The sequence below is a fragment of the Camellia sinensis genome, chromosome 6 (genome assembly GCF_055761805.1).
Source record: "Camellia sinensis isolate YWXY chromosome 6, ASM5576180v1, whole genome shotgun sequence".
NCBI classification, from domain to species: domain Eukaryota; kingdom Viridiplantae; phylum Streptophyta; class Magnoliopsida; order Ericales; family Theaceae; genus Camellia; species Camellia sinensis.
The window spans coordinates 161,918,040-161,935,919 of NC_138966.1; the positions used below are offsets into that span (position 1 = coordinate 161,918,040).

At 37.7% G+C, this 17,880-nt stretch overlaps 2 protein-coding genes and 1 long non-coding RNA gene across 3 annotated transcripts; 1 reads left to right on the top strand and 2 right to left on the bottom strand.

Annotated features, from left to right (window-relative positions):
- Positions 1-615: 615 nt before the first annotated feature.
- LOC145792450 (uncharacterized) lies at positions 616-1,985 on the bottom strand. Its single transcript, XR_014331850.1, has 2 exons — positions 1,810-1,985; positions 616-856 (listed from the first exon to the last, which is right to left on the bottom strand). It is a non-coding gene; the product is annotated as an uncharacterized LOC145792450 (long non-coding RNA).
- A 5,489-nt stretch (positions 1,986-7,474) lies between these two features.
- LOC145793762 (uncharacterized) lies at positions 7,475-8,665 on the top strand. Its single transcript, XM_082876633.1, has 2 exons — positions 7,475-8,136; positions 8,254-8,665. Exons 1-2 carry the CDS (start codon positions 7,475-7,477, stop codon positions 8,663-8,665), a joined length of 1,074 nt encoding a protein of 357 aa, XP_082732759.1.
- Positions 8,666-15,678: 7,013 nt separating this feature from the next.
- Positions 15,679-17,575, bottom strand: LOC114298694 (MDIS1-interacting receptor like kinase 2-like). The gene is made up of 2 exons (XM_028243314.2): positions 16,188-17,575; positions 15,679-16,103 (listed from the first exon to the last, which is right to left on the bottom strand). Exons 1-2 carry the CDS (start codon positions 16,597-16,599, stop codon positions 15,976-15,978), a joined length of 540 nt encoding a protein of 179 aa, XP_028099115.2. The 5' UTR covers positions 16,600-17,575; the 3' UTR covers positions 15,679-15,975.
- Between the last annotated feature and the right edge of the window lie 305 nt (positions 17,576-17,880).

Consider the following 17,880-nt stretch of genomic DNA (forward strand, 5'->3'; position numbering starts at 1 on the left):
TAGGTATAATATATTTTAATATATTATATCTAATGTTTGGAGACCTAATTCTATTTGGTAACAACTAGAATTTTCTATAAAAAAAATCCAAGACTCAACCATATATATATATATGGCTTTGTTTATTCTGAAGCATGATATACAGCGGCTACAACATTATATCCGGCTGGTGTTTGACTTGGAGCAGCAGCAGTAACCTTTTTTTTTTTTATCATCTTCAGTGGGTTATCATTGTGACAAAAATAGTGGTGCTCTGCTTTGTTCAGTTTTCAGTTCTGATTTGGGTTTATTATTTGGATCTTCTACAACTCTGGTTTGAAGATTTTTGTTCATCTATTAGTTGAGGCCTTTCCTCTTGTTTATTTGTGATTATTTAGAATTCACCTAAGGGTGGTTGTGTGAAACCATTCGTGTCTCGTTTGTAATCGTTTGGAAATTATCTGGTTGATAGTGGAATCAAATTTCGATCTCGTAAACGTACCTCACATTGAGGGAATCATGTAAAATTCTTGTGTTGCTTTTGATTTAATTTTTTGCATTAATTTTTATTTCCATTGATTGATTTACTTGTGGAGAATCATATATTTTCCCTAACAAATGATGGGGACAAACAAATTAAAAACAAGAGCCTTGGAAACCCTCGAATTGAATTTTATTCATAATAGTAACCCATCATGGTTTTACAAAGTACCATCTTACAATTATTTGAAAAGAGTAGTAGGGAACCACAAAGGGCTCAATACCACACCAAGCAGTAAGATTAGGATGAAGAAACATCATCTTCAATTGTGAATATAACCGTGGCCCCAAGGATTATCAGCATTATTGGTTTGTTTGAACTCCCTATCCATCTTACCTGTTTCCAACAACAACCATTGCCATCCAAATTCTCATGTTAGGACTTCGCAAAAAAAATTGTCAAAATTTTATTCTAGACTTTTTATTTTTATATAAGCGACACTCAAGTTTTTCAAGTGACATATAAAAGTTTACAATATGCCATATCAGAGATGAATAAAAATATAATAAATAAACATTGGCAATCATGCTACTGATTTTTTGAGTTTCTAAAACACCAAGAATTTTCACTCGAGTTAGTTATGGGAACTCTTCCTGCACTATTTTTCAAACAATGCTGGGAAGACTTTTGCTGCAACCCATTTTTTTTTCACTTTTTTCAGGATTTAAAAAATAAAAAAAAATAAAAAAAGAAGAAAATTACATGTTCGTGATATTTTCAAATTTTAATTATAAAATGATGAAAAATATATAATATTACATATTAATATTTATAAAGAATCATTAATTTGATAATATTTTCTGCCAACTACTGACAAACAATTTCCGCTTTAAAAAATGATGCCGAAACCTTTTTACAAATCTTTTGTATTTCTTGATGTTATAAAAAGTTGCACATCAAATATTCAACTCCTATACCATTAACTACCTGGAAAAATAAATAAATAAATAAAACACCCAAGGGTCTGGCCTGGTTTGGGTTCCCTCCAAGATTTTAGATTTAAAACCTTCTACGTACAAATAATTTTTTAAGACTAATCCATATAAGGCTATATTCTAACTTTAATTGGGCCTCCACTAGTAGATGGTAGAATTGGCCTTCCGAATTAATCAGTCAAGTATGATGAATACTGAGTTATTAAAAAAACTATTTAAACAAACTTATAAAAAAATAGAGGAGAAAAGAAAAGAAAATAGAAGAATTTAACAAATTATTTTATAAAAATAATTTGTAAATGAATTTAAGATCCAAACCTAACATTTAAAATTCATGGACCAAGTCAAATTTACCTGTAACACGAGTGGTGGAATGCTCAAGTAATTCCCTTGCAGCCACTTGAAAAACTAAAAAAAGGATAAAAATCAAGAGAACATTACAAAAAACAACCAACTTCCTCAAATTCATTTTTGTTTTTCAATGATTCAGAATGGGTGTTTAACCCCCCAGTTTATATAACCCCCAACCCAAGTGTAGTTGCCTTTCGTTTTCAGTCAATTTAACGCGTTTCACAGCAAAGAAAATCAAATTTTTCAACTTATAATATGCGTTTGGGCCACAAGCAAGCCAACTGGTCATGTGTGGACGTGGACTTGGACTTATCAGTGCAGAAAAAAGTCCAAAAAACAAATTAATTCCTTCATTTTTGAATTCAGGACAACTACCACTTGGAGCTGAATTTCAATAATGGAAGAAAGAAGAAGAAGACGATAAGATGTTTCAAGGCCTGTTAGACCCATTTTAATTTGTAACATTTACATTCATCGATTATGTTATAAGATTATTACATTCTAAAATTTTCAATGATCTAATAATTATAAATATTTTAAGATAGGAGACGGAGAGCCTTGAGAATACTTGACCACTTGTCAATATCAATTTCATAATTAACCACTTCAAAAATATCATTTGAAGACTTTGGATTTTCGCCTTTAAAGTAAATTATGTTTTCTAAAAATAACTCTGATTTCAAACTAAAATAGAAAAAGTAGTTCAATTTGAAGGGGAATGATAGAGATTAGTGTGGATCCACCAACTTTATTATTGGGTAATCAGAAGTAATTTAAAACAATCATAATTTTTTATAGAAATTCAAAATGATCTTTACCGGATACAAATGAAAATTGTCACACAACTCTCACTTTTTGAAGTGTTGCCATTAAATTAAAACACAATTTTCCCTTAATTAATTCCTTGATTAAATTTTTTTATAAAATGAAATAAAAAATTTAAAAAGTGAAAAAAATCTCCTTGATTAAAGACCATTTGCAGAATTGATTTTAATAGATCTATAAATTTATTCCTTTATTATCCAAAATTTTATTGAAAAATAATTCCTCTCAAAGCATAAGATAAAAAGTAAATAATCAACATAGTTCAAACATACAATTATCACATGTTACAAAATTACACATTTTATACTGTGCCCAAGCTTGATTGTTCTTGCTCAGCACACAATGATCACCAACCTTTTTTTCAAGCACTTGAGATGCAGCATTCATGATAGGTCGCGATTGCAGATCAACACAAGCACCACAGCGCTAGCTTCACAATGGAATTCAGTTCATCTTCAATTTTTTGACTAGAATGAGGCAAAAGACGACGATCTAACACATCTTTGATCAACAAATGATTTTAGGCTTGAAATAAGTTCTCCTGGATGTGATCAAGTGCCAATACTCCAAAACTATACACATCACATTTTTCTATCACTGTCATTGTGTATGCCAATTCTGAAGTAAAAAAACCCCAAATAAAATGGTTAGATTTCACTAATAAAAGGAACCAATATCATTTTTATGAATTTATTAGAATTACCTAGTGTGTTATACCCATATATGCCTACAAATACGTTTTATGTGTCATGAGGAAAAATTATTTGGCGGTCCACCGCACCACTTGCCAATGCCTCTCATCAATCGCCAAACACCATACTCTTGTGGTTCCTATGATCCAACACACAACATGCCGTTGTGGTTCCTTATAACCCAATACAAAATTGTGGGACGACTTCAAGAGTTAATAGAAATTATTCTATAGGTTAGGATGATCACGTGGTCGTGTGTCCATCTAATAATATAGTCTTATTTCTCTATTATATCTCCTCAGAAATTATACATACCTCATTTTTTTTTACCTTCACAATCCTTACAAATACATGTCAGGCAAAGATAGGAGGGAAAAAAAAAAAAAAAAAAGTTGGTCAACGACAATACATTGGGGGTGGTGGTGGTTTCCCAAAAAGGGGGTCCCAACCTTTTTCCTATTTCCCCTCACCTTTCACTAAACACCATGCCCATGTTGTTCTTTATGACTTACCACAAAATTGTCGACCCCACTCCTCCTCTACTAATGACAACATCGCATTAAGAGTTAGTAGGAATTATTCTATGAGTCAGGACGATCACGTGGCTGTGTGTCCATTCAATAATATCGTCTCATTTCTTCATTATTTTCTTATTTGTAAGGCCATGTAGGCTCCTCTTATTAGTTAAGTATATCGTGAATATGAAATTCCTAGTGGAAGGTGCTCTTATTGGTGTATTTTTCAAAATAAATTTCTATTATTAAGATCAATGTGGGAAAACCCCTAAAACTAGAAACCTCTTTTTAAAGGTGAATTTATTTACTTAGTTTCTTTTTTATTCTTATAAATGATACAAGATAAGGAAAAGGAAAAATAATTAAATAAAAAAATTTCCTTCACCATTTCAATCAATCTTAAATAATTTAAAAACTAAAATTCAGCATTTAAATATGCTCAATAATAATCAAGGAGACAAGAAAAAGATAAAAGTATCATCTAAAATTAAGAATTTGTCCCACCATTTACTTTATATTTTATTATTATATTGTTACAAATTTTCCATGAAAAACAAGAGCCCTGGAAACCCTTTAGTTGAATTTTATTCATAATAATAGCCCATCATGGTTTTACAAAATACCATCTTACAATTATATGAAAAGAGTAGTAGTGAACCACAAAGGGCTCAATACAATACCACACCAAGCAACAAGATTAGGATGAAGAAACATCATCATATCAATTGTGAATATAACCGTGGCCCCAGGGATCATCAGAATTATTGGTTTCTTTACACTTGGGTTTGGTTGGAAGATTTAGGAATGTGAAATGTGAATAAAATATACATATATTTCACTTAATTTCAAGCACTTTTTTCTTTTTCCTTTTCAAATCACTTCTAAAATCCTCCAATCAAACACAACATTAATCTCCCTATCCATCTTACCTGTTTCCAACAACAACCATTACCATCCAAATTCTCATGTTAGGACCGTGCAACAAAATTTGTTAAATAAATAAACATAATAAATAAACATTGGCAAACTTTTTCTGGCACCTGAATCTTGCTACTGATTTTTTTTTTCTTTCTTTTTTTTTTTAGTTTCTAAAATGCCAAGAATTTTTACTCAATTCAAAGACTGATGGGAAGTCTTCTTGCAGCAGTTTTTAGAAAATAATAATATTATAAACTCGAACTTAAATTCAGAAATTATTCATAATTATCATTTTATGATTCAGATTATTTTACACAAGATCGTACACTACACAAATTTAATTTCAACCACACATTTACATTCAAAGTAAATTTACAATAATTAAAATAGGGTTCATAGACTTATTATTTAAAAAATGTTGGGAAGACCTTGCTGCCAACCAATTTTCACTTTTCCAAGGATTTAAAAAATGATGCAGAAACCTTTCTATATATTTGTATTTGTTGATGTTATAAAAAGTTGCAAATCAACTACTCAACACCAAATACCATTAACTAGTTGGAAAAATAAATAGGGGTGCTTAATAAGTATGTGATTCAAAATTCACATTTTCTTAGCAACCAAACTAGATCTAATCTCTCTCTAGAATGAGAGTTATACTGTCGTAGTGCAGTTGCTGGGATCTTTCCCCTCGCTCTCTCTCCTTTCTCTTTTCTTTTCCTTAGGTTTCCATTTCTCCTTTCTTTTCTCTCTTCCTTGAGTTTTCATGGATCGTGCCCTGGTCTCGTCGGAGGGACTGGCCTTTGTGGAACTCCAGGAGGGGTCTGCCGAGTGTGTTGATGTCTCGCACCTCTGTCTGTTTGGGAAGATCTTAGCCCCCAAAACCCTTAATAAGTCTGCAGTCACCAATATTATTATGAAAGCCTGGAAGCCGAGGGAAAATCTGGGGATCTCGTCATGGTTAGATAATGTTTTCATGTTTCAATTTGAACAGGCCGATGACCGTCATCGAGTCTTACTGGAAGCTCCTTGGTCTATCATGGGTTATTTGCTAGTCCTACAGCCCCTATCACTCGGAAAGCCGGTTAAAGATATGGAGTTCAAATGGAGCCCTTTCTGGGTTCAGGTACATGGTCTTCCAGTGGCCAAACTGACACGCAAAAATGGCGAGATTATCGGTCGAAGAATTGGGAATCTTATTGGGGTTGAGGCCCTTCATGATGGCCTTCTTTTACATCGGAGCTTCCTTAGACTTAGAGTGGATGTGGATGTGACTCAACCCCTGCCTCTGGGATTCATTTTACAATAGCCAGGGAATGAGGAAAAGGAATCTTGGATCTACTATCGTTATGAAAAACTATCTGATTTTTGCTATGATTGTGGCAGGATAGGCCATGATAACTCCTCCTGCAAATTTGTGTCTCGTGCGGGAGGCCAGCAGTCTGGTTATGAGCCTGAATTACGTACCAACAAAGCTCCTAAGTTGAATATATCGCTGAAGGAGGTCCATCATTGGGTGAACCAAGCGGGGAAACGGGTGCACAACCTGGTTGGTAACCGACCGGTGCCGGAGCGGAGGGAAGACGCTCGTACGGTGCCTCCCAAGGACAGCACGAGCATACCCACCCCAGAAGAGGCTGGCAATGTGGATCGAGCTGATGTTCTAAGGCAAATCGTGGTGTCAGAACCTGGGAAGGATAGTGGCCCTGGTGGCACGTCCTTGCCACAGGCCGAGGTGGCAGGGGTGAATGTTACTATACCCAATTTGAAGGAAAAACCCATCCTTGTGGGTCAGACAGAGGCCACTCGAAGTAATCATTCTGGTCTAGTTTTAATATCCTCAGCCCAATCTCTTGGTGGGCCTCGACCAAGTTATTTTGTCACTGAGCCCTTGGACAATACTTTGATTGTAAGGCCTTCGCCTAGCTACGGAAGTGGAATTGGGCCTCTTTATGAAATAGGAATTGAGGAAATCAGCCCTAGTTCTAGCCCAACTAGCATTTCTTTTATGGAGCAGGCTCTGGATAAGAGTATGGCCATTTGTTTCCAAGACTTATCTATTAAAAGGAAGGCCCAGGACGAGCTTGGTGAAGCAACCCAACATAAACGGCTCAAACAGGATAACGTCCATGATGACTGCAAAATTTTTGTGGCTTCAAACAGAAAGGGCAAACCTCATCGAATTGAAAAATGGCCAAATTCCTCACGGTCGAGACGACCTGGGCACAGCTCACACTCGGTTTTGAGTGGCGGCACTGGGCTAGCTTGGAGAGGAAGTTAGATGATAATGCTCTGGTTCAGGCTCCAATCTCGTGGAGTCAATATGGTGAGGAGCTCTGCTGTTCTCAAGTTCCTAGTAGCTTTCCGGATGAAGTTTCGATCCTTTTAGAACAGATTCTGGTAGCTGACCCTCAACAGCCACGTGATCCATGCTGATTTTGAGCTGGAACTGCCAGGGGCTGGGGCGACCCCTGACAGTCCAGATCCTCCGAGGGTTGTGCTCAACCCATCGCCCCTCTGTGGTGTTTTTAATGGAAACCAAGAATAAAGCCTCCAAACTAGAGCAGACCCGTCGAAGACTCCAATTCGCGCACAGTTTTTATGTGAACCCGATTGGGGCTTCTGGTGGGTTGGCTCTTTGGTGGGTGGAAGAGCTGAATTTGGATGTTCGATTCAAGTCTAAACACCTCCTTCGATGCATTTTAGGTAACAGAAAATATGGATAAAGCGTGGGCTATTTCTTTTGTTTATGCCCCTCTTAATAGATACCAACGGAAAGAATTTTGGCAGCTATTGATTCATCAAGCTCGGGTAAATCGATATCCATGGTTATGTGTGGGCGATTTCAATCAAGTGGGCTACATGTGGGAAAAGCAAGGTGGTGTGGAGTGTTCTAGATCTCATATGGACGGGTTCCAAGGTATGCTATCGGAATGTACTTTGATGGATCTCGGCTTTAAAGGTAATGCATTTACCTGGACGAACAATCAAGTTGGGGAAGCCAATATTCGCGAGAGGTTGGACAAAGCCTTTGCCTCGGTGGAGTGGTGCGATAAGTTTCCTCATGCCCAAGTCTTCCATGAAAACATTTTCGGCTCTGACCATTGTCCTTTGCTTGTGAATTGCTGCGTTCCTCCTAAAAGAGTCCCTCGGGTGTTTAAGTTTGAATCTATGTGGGCTTCCAGTCCGGAATGTGGGGAAGTTATTAAACGGTCCTGGGCCTCTCCACAAACTGGCTCCCCCGTGTTCCAACTGGTCCAGCGATTGAAATTGTGTAGTAATGGCCTATTATCCTGGAGTCGGCATGAATTTGGCAATAACAAGAAACAAATTGCAGCTTGCAAACTCAAGTTGAATTATCTTCAGAGCCTTGCTCCCACGTATCAAAACATTAAGGACCAAACCTCTATTAAGTCTGAAATGGAATTATATATGATGAGGGAGGAGATGTTCCTACATCAGCGGTCTCGGGTTAATTAGTTATCTTTTGGTGATAGAAATTCGGCCTTCTTTCATGCCACCCTCAACCAACGTCGTCAGAGAAACCAATTAGTTCACCTAAAGGGTGCAAATAGGGTGTGGCTGGAGTCTGATGAGGAGATTGACCACCATTTGCAATCTTACTATCTTGATTTATTCTCTTCGGTCGGTAGTCGAGATATGGAAGAGGCCTTCGATGGAGTGGATTCTGTTATCACTAATGAGATGAACTCTCGGTTAACCAGGGATGTAACAGATGACGAAATTAAGTCAGCGGTGTTCCAACTGGGCTCTCTCAAAGCCCCTGGACCAGATGGGTATCCGGGGTTCTTCTACCAACGGTTTTGGGCTGAAATTGGGAATGAGGTCTGTAATGCTATCCGAAATTTCTGTGGGTGGATTTCTGCTGAAAGAGTGGAACCAAACTAATTTGGTTATGATTCCGAAGGTCATAGCTCCTAAATCCCTTTCACAATTTAGACCTATCAGCTTATGCAACTTTAATCTTAAAATCATCACCAAGATTCTGGCTAATCGCTTGAAAGAAATCTTAGGAAAGATTGTTTCCCCTTATCAATCGGCGTTTGTTCCCGGTCGTATGATCCAAGACAATATACTGGTCGCCCATGAAGCCTTTCACTACCTTAAATTGCTTAAGCGGGGCCGCCAATCGGCCATGGTTGCAAAGCTCGACTTTAACAAAACTTATGATCGGGTTCAATGGGATTTTCTTGAAGCGGTTCTGCGTAAGATGGGCTTTCATGATATCTGGGTTAACTGGGTGATGCAATGTATTACAACAGTTACCTTCGCTGTGGTTGTAAATGGGGCTGTGCGAACGACTTTTACACCTTCTAGGGGCATTCGCCAAGGGGACCCTCTCTCTCCTTACCTATTCTTACTGGTGATTGAGGTGCTATCCAAACTACTTCAAAAAAGTTTGGCAACAAGTAGGTTTTCAGGCGTTAAGATCAGTCGAGGGTGCCCAGTACTTTCACATCTCTTCTTTGCCGATGATGCTCTTTTATTTCTTAAAGCGGATGTGGCTCACTGTCATGAAATCCTCCGAGTTTTGGCTATTTACGGCCAAGCTTCGGGCCAACAACTTAACTTTGATAAGTCAGGCCTTCAGTTTTCTGCTAACACCAGTGAAGGATGTAAACGGCAAATTTCTGATCTTGTGCGCATTGCCCCTGCTAATCTGGGATCCAGATATTTGGGTCTGCCATCTTTCTGGGGGAGATCCAAACGGGCGACATATAATTTCATTGTGGAAAGGGTGCGCGATAAACTACAAGGTTGGAAGCTTAAACTTTTGTCCCAAGCGGGACGGGAAATTCTTCTTAAATCAGTCGCCCAAGCCATTCCCTCCTATGCAATGTCTTGCTTTTTACTCCCCAAGAATTTGTGCTCTGAATTGAATGCACTTTTGAGCAATTATTGGTGGAAAGGTGACTCCGACAACAAAGGTATTCATTGGGCAGCGTGGGACACTCTAACAATGCCTAAACTCCAAGGCGGAATGGGTTTCCGAGATTTCTGTTCTTTTAATAGAGCTCTGTTAGCTCGTCAAGGGTGGAGGCTCAGTCGGTTTCCTAATTCCTTCTGTGCTCAAATCTTCAAGGGTCGGTATTACCCTCAGTCAACTTTTTGGTCTGCCAGAAAAGGACCGCGGGCATCATGGGCGTGGACCAGTCTTCTAGTGGGTCGAGAGGTGTTACAGAAAGGGGTTCGGTGGCAAGTTTTTAATGGAAAATCCATCAATTTTTGGAATGATAAATGGGTAGCTTTCTCTCTAAACTTCTGTGTCAAATCTCAGAAACCTTTGGGTTGTCAGCTAACGAAAGTGAGTGAGGCAATCAACCACAATACCAACTGCTGGAATGTAAATGTGCTGCAGAGTGTGATCTCAAAGGATGAGGTGGATAAGATTTGTTCGATTCCAATTGCGACTGAGCCTCAAGATGACCGTCTCATTTGGCATCATGATCCGAAAGGACTCTACTCAGTTAAGTCAAGATATCGGGTGACAGTCATGGAATCAGTGCACCACTCCAACACTCGACCGTCATCCTCATTTCAGATGCCCGAGCAAGTCTGGAAATTCTTGTGGGCCCTCCCAATACCTCCAAAGCTCCGGAACTTCTGGTGGCGGGCGTGTAAAAATCTGTTGGCTTCCAAAGCTAACCTTTTCCGACGTCATTGTGCTCGGGATGCGTTATGTCCAGTCTGCAATCGGGAAACTGAAACAGTGGAGCATTTGATTTGCGGTTGCGATTGGACGCGGGCGGTGTGGTTTGGGAGTAGCTTGAACATTGCGACAAATCTGAGCCCAATTGTTTCGATTCAAAGATGGACCTGTGAAGTGTATCAGAATATCTCAAATAAGTCTGAGAGGGTGGATTATTTTTGTCGGGTAATTTGGTTGGCTTGGCATATATGGAAGTGTCGGAATGACATGGTTTTCAACCAACAGCCCATCGACCCTCACTCTGTCATATTTCGTGCAGCCAAGGACTCATGTGAACATGCTTTGGCACTACAGGCTTCTTATCCTACTCCCTCTCGGCTGAATTCCCGTCGCACTCCGGATCGAGTGTGGATACCCCCTCGGCAGGGCAGATACAAAGCAAACTGTGATATTGCTCTCAGGCCGGGAACCTCCAGAGCTTCAGTGGCGGTGATTTTTCGTAACAGCAGTGGCTCAGTGGTGAAAGGAGCAGCTCGCTTTGAGGAGGTGGGCTCAACCTTGCAGGGTGAAGCGTTGGCAATTCGATGGGCATGCCTTATGGCTAGGTCGCAGAATCTCTCTCAGGTGGAAATTGCTGGGGATAATAAATCTGTGATTTGTTTGTGTGTGTCTGAAGATGATCCTCCATGGGAGTGTGCTCCTATTATCAGGGATATTAGAATCATAGCTAAACAATGTAATCTTTCCTTTGTTTGGACTCCTCGTGAGGCTAATAGTGCTGCTCATTGGATAGCGAGGGCCTTTTTAAATGGAGTTCTCCCCTTCAATTGGGTGATCAATCCCCCAGTTGGCTTATGTAAGGCTTTAGCCTTGGGCTAGTAATGAAATTTTCGTTCTTCCTCTCAAAAAAAAAAAATAATAAAAAAGTTGGAAAAATAAAAATAAAAAATCCAAGGGGTTGGCCTGGCTTGGGATGTACTCATTCAATGTTTCACATTCGAAATCTTTTAAGTTTGAATAATTTTTTAAGGCCAATTTATACGGGACTTTATTTCGACTTTAATTGGATCTCTACTAATAAACGGTAGGATTGATCCCAAATTAATTGGTCCACCGAGCCAAGTTATCAAAAAAATTAGCTGATTTGAAAAAAAAATCAAAAGAGAAAAAAAAAAGAAGAATTTAACAAATTATTTTATAAAAATAGTTTGTAAGTAAATTTAAGATCCAAACATAACAGATAAGATTCATAAACAAGTTAATTTTAGAAAAAACTATCACTAGATCCTAATAGTTTGACTTAATTGCCATCAAGCTCTATTGAAAATAAATTCTAGTAAAATCATCGCTAAATATAATTTTTTGTGATGATTTTTCTGCATATGTCACTGAAAATGGACAATTGATGATTTTTTTTTTTTTTCACGATTTTTGTAAATTGTTTCTAAAACTAACAATTAGTGATTTTTTTTGTGGCAATTTTTTCAAACTGTTGTTGGAAGTTAAAAATTAGCGACTTTTTTGTGACACTTTTTTCAAGCTGTCGCTAAAACTTATAATTGGTGACAATTTTCAAACTGTCTCTAAAAATTAACAATTAGTGACATTTTCTAATAGTATTTCATAAAAAATATCATTAATTATCACAGGACCTATAGGATAATAAATTTACTTATTAAGACCTACATGTAAGTTTCCTTAAATTTACCTGTGACACAAGTGGTGGAATGCTCAAGCAATTCCCTTCTAGCCACTTGAAAAGCTAAGGGCCTGTTTGGTAATGCTTACGTTTTCAATTTATATTTACAAAAATTTTATAAACTGGATTTTGTTTATTTTTTGAAAAAAATAAACTACAAACGCGTTTGGTTTGGACAAAATGTTTAAAAATATAAAAAATAGTAAGAAATGACAAGTGGTGGGTGGAGACGACTGGTGGCGGCGGAAGACGGTGGTGGAAAATGATAGCGGGTGGTGGTGGCGGAAGACGATGGTAGAAAATGGTAGCGAGTGGGTGGTGGTGGTGGGTGGGTGGGTGATGGTGGCGGGTGGTAGGTGGTAGGTGGTAGCAAGTGGGTGGTGGCAGGTTGGTGGCGGATGGCGGATGGCGGGTGATGGCAGGTGGGTGGTGGCGCCGGGTAGGTGGCGGATAGTGGTGGTGGTGAGTGGGTGGGTGACAGTAGCGGATGGTGGGTGGTAGCGAGTAGGTGGTGGTAGCGGCGGGTGGTGGGTGGTGGTGGCAGATGGGTAGCGGATGACGGGTGGTGGTGGGTGGTAGCGAGTGGGTGGTGGTGGTGGCGGCGGCGGCAGGTGGTGGTTGGTGGTGGCAGGTGGGTAACGGATGACGGGTGATGGTGGGTGGTGGCGGGTGGACGGTGGTGGTGGTGGGTGGACGTGTGGTGGGTGGTGGGTGGTAGTGGTGGCGGCGGTGGGTGGTGGGTGGTGGTGGTGGTAGCTGGGTGGCGGGTAGTAGATGGTGGTGACAAGTGGGTGGTGAGCGGTGGTGGCAAGTAGGTGGCGGGTGGTGGTGGCGGGCGGCGGATGGTAGTGGCAAGTGGTGGGTGGTGGCGGGTGAGTAGCAGGTGGGAGGTGGGTGGTGGTGGTGGCGAGTGGGTGATGAGTGGTGGTGGCAGGTAGTGGTGGGGGGTGGGTGGTGGGTGGGGGTGGCGGAAGACAATGGTGGAAAATTGTGACAGGTGGTGGCTAGTGTTGGGTGGTAAAAAAAAAAAAAAACTCAAAACTCAAAACGTAAACTCATTTTTTGAATTTATATTTTTTGGCCAAATTTTATAAACTGAGACCATTGATTTATAAATCAAAAATTTACCAAATAAGTTTTTATTTTAGTTTTTAAAATTTTTATAAATATAAACTGAAAACTGAAAATGTATGTTACCAAACGACACCTAAAAAAATGATAAAAATCAAGAGAACATTACAAAAAACGACCAACTTCCTAAAATCCATTTTATTTTTTAATTGGTTCAGAATGGTGCTCAACCCCCCAATTTATAACCCCCGAGGGTGTGTTTGATTGGGGGGATAAAGGGGGAGATTATTTACTGTGCGGATTGTAATTCAGGGCAATCATCCAATCTGATGTTAGTTTTTTTTTTAGTCCGCCGGACATGGAGTCCAGCCAGACTCCTTATTCCCCATATGGGGGATTATACTATCCTACAGGGGGGTGGGACAATTTGGGGGGGATTATTTTCTGTTGGTATTAGATGGTGAAATGACCATTTTGACCCTCTATAATTTAATTATGTATTATATTTTGTAAAATTTAATAAAATTTAAATGTCTCAATTTAAAAATAAAATAATTTTATTTAACTTTTTATTGATGTTTTATTTATTTATTTTTTTAAATAATTTTTTATAGATATTTTATTGATGTTTTATTTTAAAATTTTGTTTATATTTTATTTAATTTCATTATTTAAATGTTAATAGATGTTTTATTTAATTTCATTGTTTAATTATTATTATTTTTAAAAACAAGTTTATTTAAAATTTTAATTAAAAAAATAATATAAATTTTTATTGATATTTTATTTATTTAATTTTTAAAAAATAAATTTATTTAATTGTGTAAAAAATAAAATAAAATTTTTAATTTAATCTAGCTAAAAATAATTAAAATATTAAAGATATGTTTAATATTGCTATTACTCAGTAAAAATAAAAAAGGGTAAAATAGTCTTTTGTTCATTTATCCTATCCAGTCCGTTCAACCAAACGTTAGATTTACTAAAAATAGTCATTTCCAGACATCTAATCTCATGAAAAAACTAACATAGGATACATATCCAATCTAACCAAATAGTCCGGAGATTCACAATCCAGAACTCAAGTCTGATAGATTCTAATTCTCCTTATCCAGTCCGTCCAATCAAACACACCCCAGGGCCATGTTTGTTTGGGCGGACTGGATTAGCATTCCCATGATTAATAGTCCTAGCACTATAAATTTGTTGGATTATGTATCCTATCTTAACTAATAGTCAAGTTTAAAATAATTAATTCCTACTTCAATTGTTTAACCAAACATCGGATTAATAATTTTATTGGACTATTGGTCCAATCCCAAGCTCATGTCTACCCAAACAAACATGACCCAGGTGTAATCGCCTTCCACTTTCCATCGATTTAACACGTTTCGGTGCAAAGAAAATCAATTTTTTGAACTATAGATTGCGTTTGCACAAGCTACCTAGCTCGGCACGCGTTGACATGGACTTGGACTTATCAGTGCACAAAAAAGTCAATTTTTTTTTTTTAATTCCGTCATTTTTGAAGTTCATGCATCTACTGAAGAGAGGGACATCATAAGCTAAATGCCTAATGCTACAAGTCTTGGGACTACTACCACTTGGAGCTGAATTTCAATAATGGAAGAAAGAAGAAGATAACAAAATGCTTCGAGGCCTGCTAGGTACGTTGTAACATTCACACTTATCCATTATATCTCAAGATTATCACACTACAAAATTTTTGATGGTCTAAAAATTATGAATATTTTAATCAGGGACAGAGAGACTAGCGCTGTGTTTGATTAGGGGATTTGGGGAGGGATTTGTAAAGGGAAAGGAAAAAGGTGTATGAAACTATGTGAAATGTAGGCATATTTTTTTTTCATATTTCACCTACCTCTTCCATTTCTCTTTCTAAATCCCTCCTCAAATCCCTTAACCAAACACAGTATAGAGGTTACTTTACCATCTCTCACCATCCATGTTATACTTCAGCACTTGCACTTCAAATCTCATTTGAAAACTTCAGATTTTTGCCTTTTAAGTAAATTCTGCTTCACTGAGCAACACTGATTTCAAATCAAAACAGAAAAAGTAGAGTTGCCACATTTATGTGATTCATAAGATATTCATGAACCCATAGCAATTCAGCTTAAAGGGGAATGATTGCAATTTATGGGGATCCACCTACTTTATTATTGGGTAATTAAAATAATTACAATTTTTATTGAAGTTCACATCGATCTGCGTTGGGTACAAATGAAAATTGTAACACGACTCTCACGTTTTGAATTGTTGCCATTAAAACACAAATTTCCCTTAATTTAAAAAAAAATTATAAAATGAAAAAAAAAATTAAAAGGTGAAAAATAACTCTTCGATTAAAGACCATTTGCCGAATTGATTTTAATAGATTTATAAATTTATCCCTTTTATATCTAAAATTTTATTGAGAAAATTATACATTTGGATAATTCCTTTCAAAGCGTAAGATAAAAAGTAAAGAATCAACATAGTTCACGCATACAATCATCACATATTACAAAAGTACACATTTTTAATTATTCAAATTTGAAATTAACTTTGGCCAAGCTTGATTGTTCTTGCTTAGCACCTGGTGATCGCCTACCTTTTTTCAAGCACTTGAGATGCAGCATTCATGGTAGGTCGCGATTGTGGATCAACATGTATGCACCACAGTGCTAGCTTCACAATGGAATTCAGTTCATCTTCAATTTTTTGACCAGAAGGAGGCGAAAGACAATGATCTAACACATCTTCAAGTTCTAGTCTTTAATCAACCAATGATTTTAGGCTTGAAATAAGTTCTCCTGGATGTGATCCCATCAAAACTTCAATTGCCAAAACCCCAAAGCTATACACATCACATTTTTCTATCACTGCCACTGTGTATGCCAATTCTGTAATAAAAAATTTCAAATAAAATGGTTAGATTTCACTGATAAAAAGAACTGATATCATTTTTATGAATTTATTGAAGTTACCTGGCGCGAGATATCCATATGTGCCTACAACCGTGGTCCAATGTGAGGAATTAGGCTTCAAAAACCTTGCAGTGCAAAAATCCGAGACATGAGCCTCAAGTTCCAAGTTCAACAAAACATTCTTGCTCGATATGTCACGATGAATTATTGGAGGCATGCAACTATGATGTATGTAACACAGAGCATGAGCTACACTTCTAATAACTTCCACCCTCTTGAACCAATCCAACTCCTTTGCTTCCTTATCACTGCTCAACACATTTGCCAAGCTTCCTCTTTTCATGAACTCATAAACCAAAAATGTGTGCCTTTCATGAGAGCAATAGCCATAGAGTTTCACAATGTTTCGGTGCCTTATTTCTGTTAACGTGGCTATCTCATTCGTGAAGCTCTTGCAATCCTCAATCTCCATTGTTTCGGTTGTGGTGCTCAGCTTTTTCACCGCAACAACTTGGCCGCTTGGTAGCTTAGCATTGAAAACTCTTGCTGACCATCCTACCCCAACGCAATACTCATCATTGAAATCTTCTGTGGCATTGATGATGTCCTCATACACAATTCTCCCATCAAAATTCCAAATTGAAAACTTCGTTATTTGATTGGGACTGGTATTCTTGCACACTCACTTGGTGTCCTCTGCGGTAAAGTGCAATGATCCCAACAACCACGAATATGAGAAATAGTAACAAAATGGAAGAGGTGATGACAATTACGACCATACGAGTGTGTTCACTTTTATGGCTAGTATTTTTGGGAGATGATGATGTGTTACATGACCTCAATCCTTGGATTTCACCACATAAATCTTTGTTAATAGCAAAATATTTCAGAGAAGAATGAAAGGCCTTGGTATTAGGAAGAGGACCCTCATGATCGTTGTAAGACAAGTCAATGGACAACAAGCTAACCATGTCAACTAGAGAATTGGGTATGGAACCAGAGAGATTGTTGTGGGAGAGATTCAAATTTTCAAGATTTACAAGCTTTCCAAACTCGGACAATATCTCTCCAGTGAGTGAATTGTAACTCAAATCAAGCAAAGTTTGTAAGGCTACAAGATAACCAATCTGGTCTGGGATTGAACCATTCAAGCCATTCTTGCTCAAACTCATGAACTGTAGTTTTATGCAATTCCCAATTTGATTTGGAATTGGACCACTTAAAATGTTCAGTGATAGATCTTGATATCCCAAATTGGACAATGCTCCAATTTGTGAAGGTATTTGACCAAAAAGTTTGTTAGCGTTTAAGCTTAAGTAGCTTGATTCAGTTAAATTTCCAAGTTGTACCGGTATTTTCCCTGAAAGTTGATTAGAAGAAAGGTCGAGAACAACCAGTTGGTTCAACTGAAAAAAGGTAGCAAAAAGGCTGAGGGGTATGTTTGGTTTGAGTTTGGGAGATGAGTTTTAGAGATAAAAAGTACGAAAAGTTATTTGGTTTGGTTTTTTTCAAAAGATGTTTTAGAAAATTATTTTGAGAGAGAGTTTTAGAAAAAGTGATTGATTTGATGTGTATGAGAAAGAGATTTGTTTGGAAAACTTGTAAACCAAACAAGTTTTGAGAAATTTTTTTGGAAAAATTTGTTTGGTTTGATTACTTTTGAAAACTTATTTGTAGAGAATTTTTCTCAAAAATTTTTAGTAAACACAAACCAAACAAGGAGCTCCTCCTTGTTTGGTCATTGCTTTGGAGT

Excerpts from the sequence above, each read along its gene's own strand:
- LOC145793762 (XM_082876633.1), top strand. The coding sequence starts at position 7,475 with ATGGATAAAGCGTGGGCTATTTCTTTTGTTTATGCCCCTCTTAATAGA. Across the intron at positions 8,137-8,253 it reads CTTCAGAGCCTTGCTCCCAC|AAATTCGGCCTTCTTTCATG; the intron begins GTATCAAAACAT and ends TTTTGGTGATAG.
- LOC114298694 (XM_028243314.2), bottom strand. The coding sequence starts at position 16,599 with ATGGAGATTGAGGATTGCAAGAGCTTCACGAATGAGATAGCCACGTTA. Across the intron at positions 16,104-16,187 it reads ATATGGATATCTCGCGCCAG|AATTGGCATACACAGTGGCA; the intron begins GTAACTTCAATA and ends TTTTTATTACAG.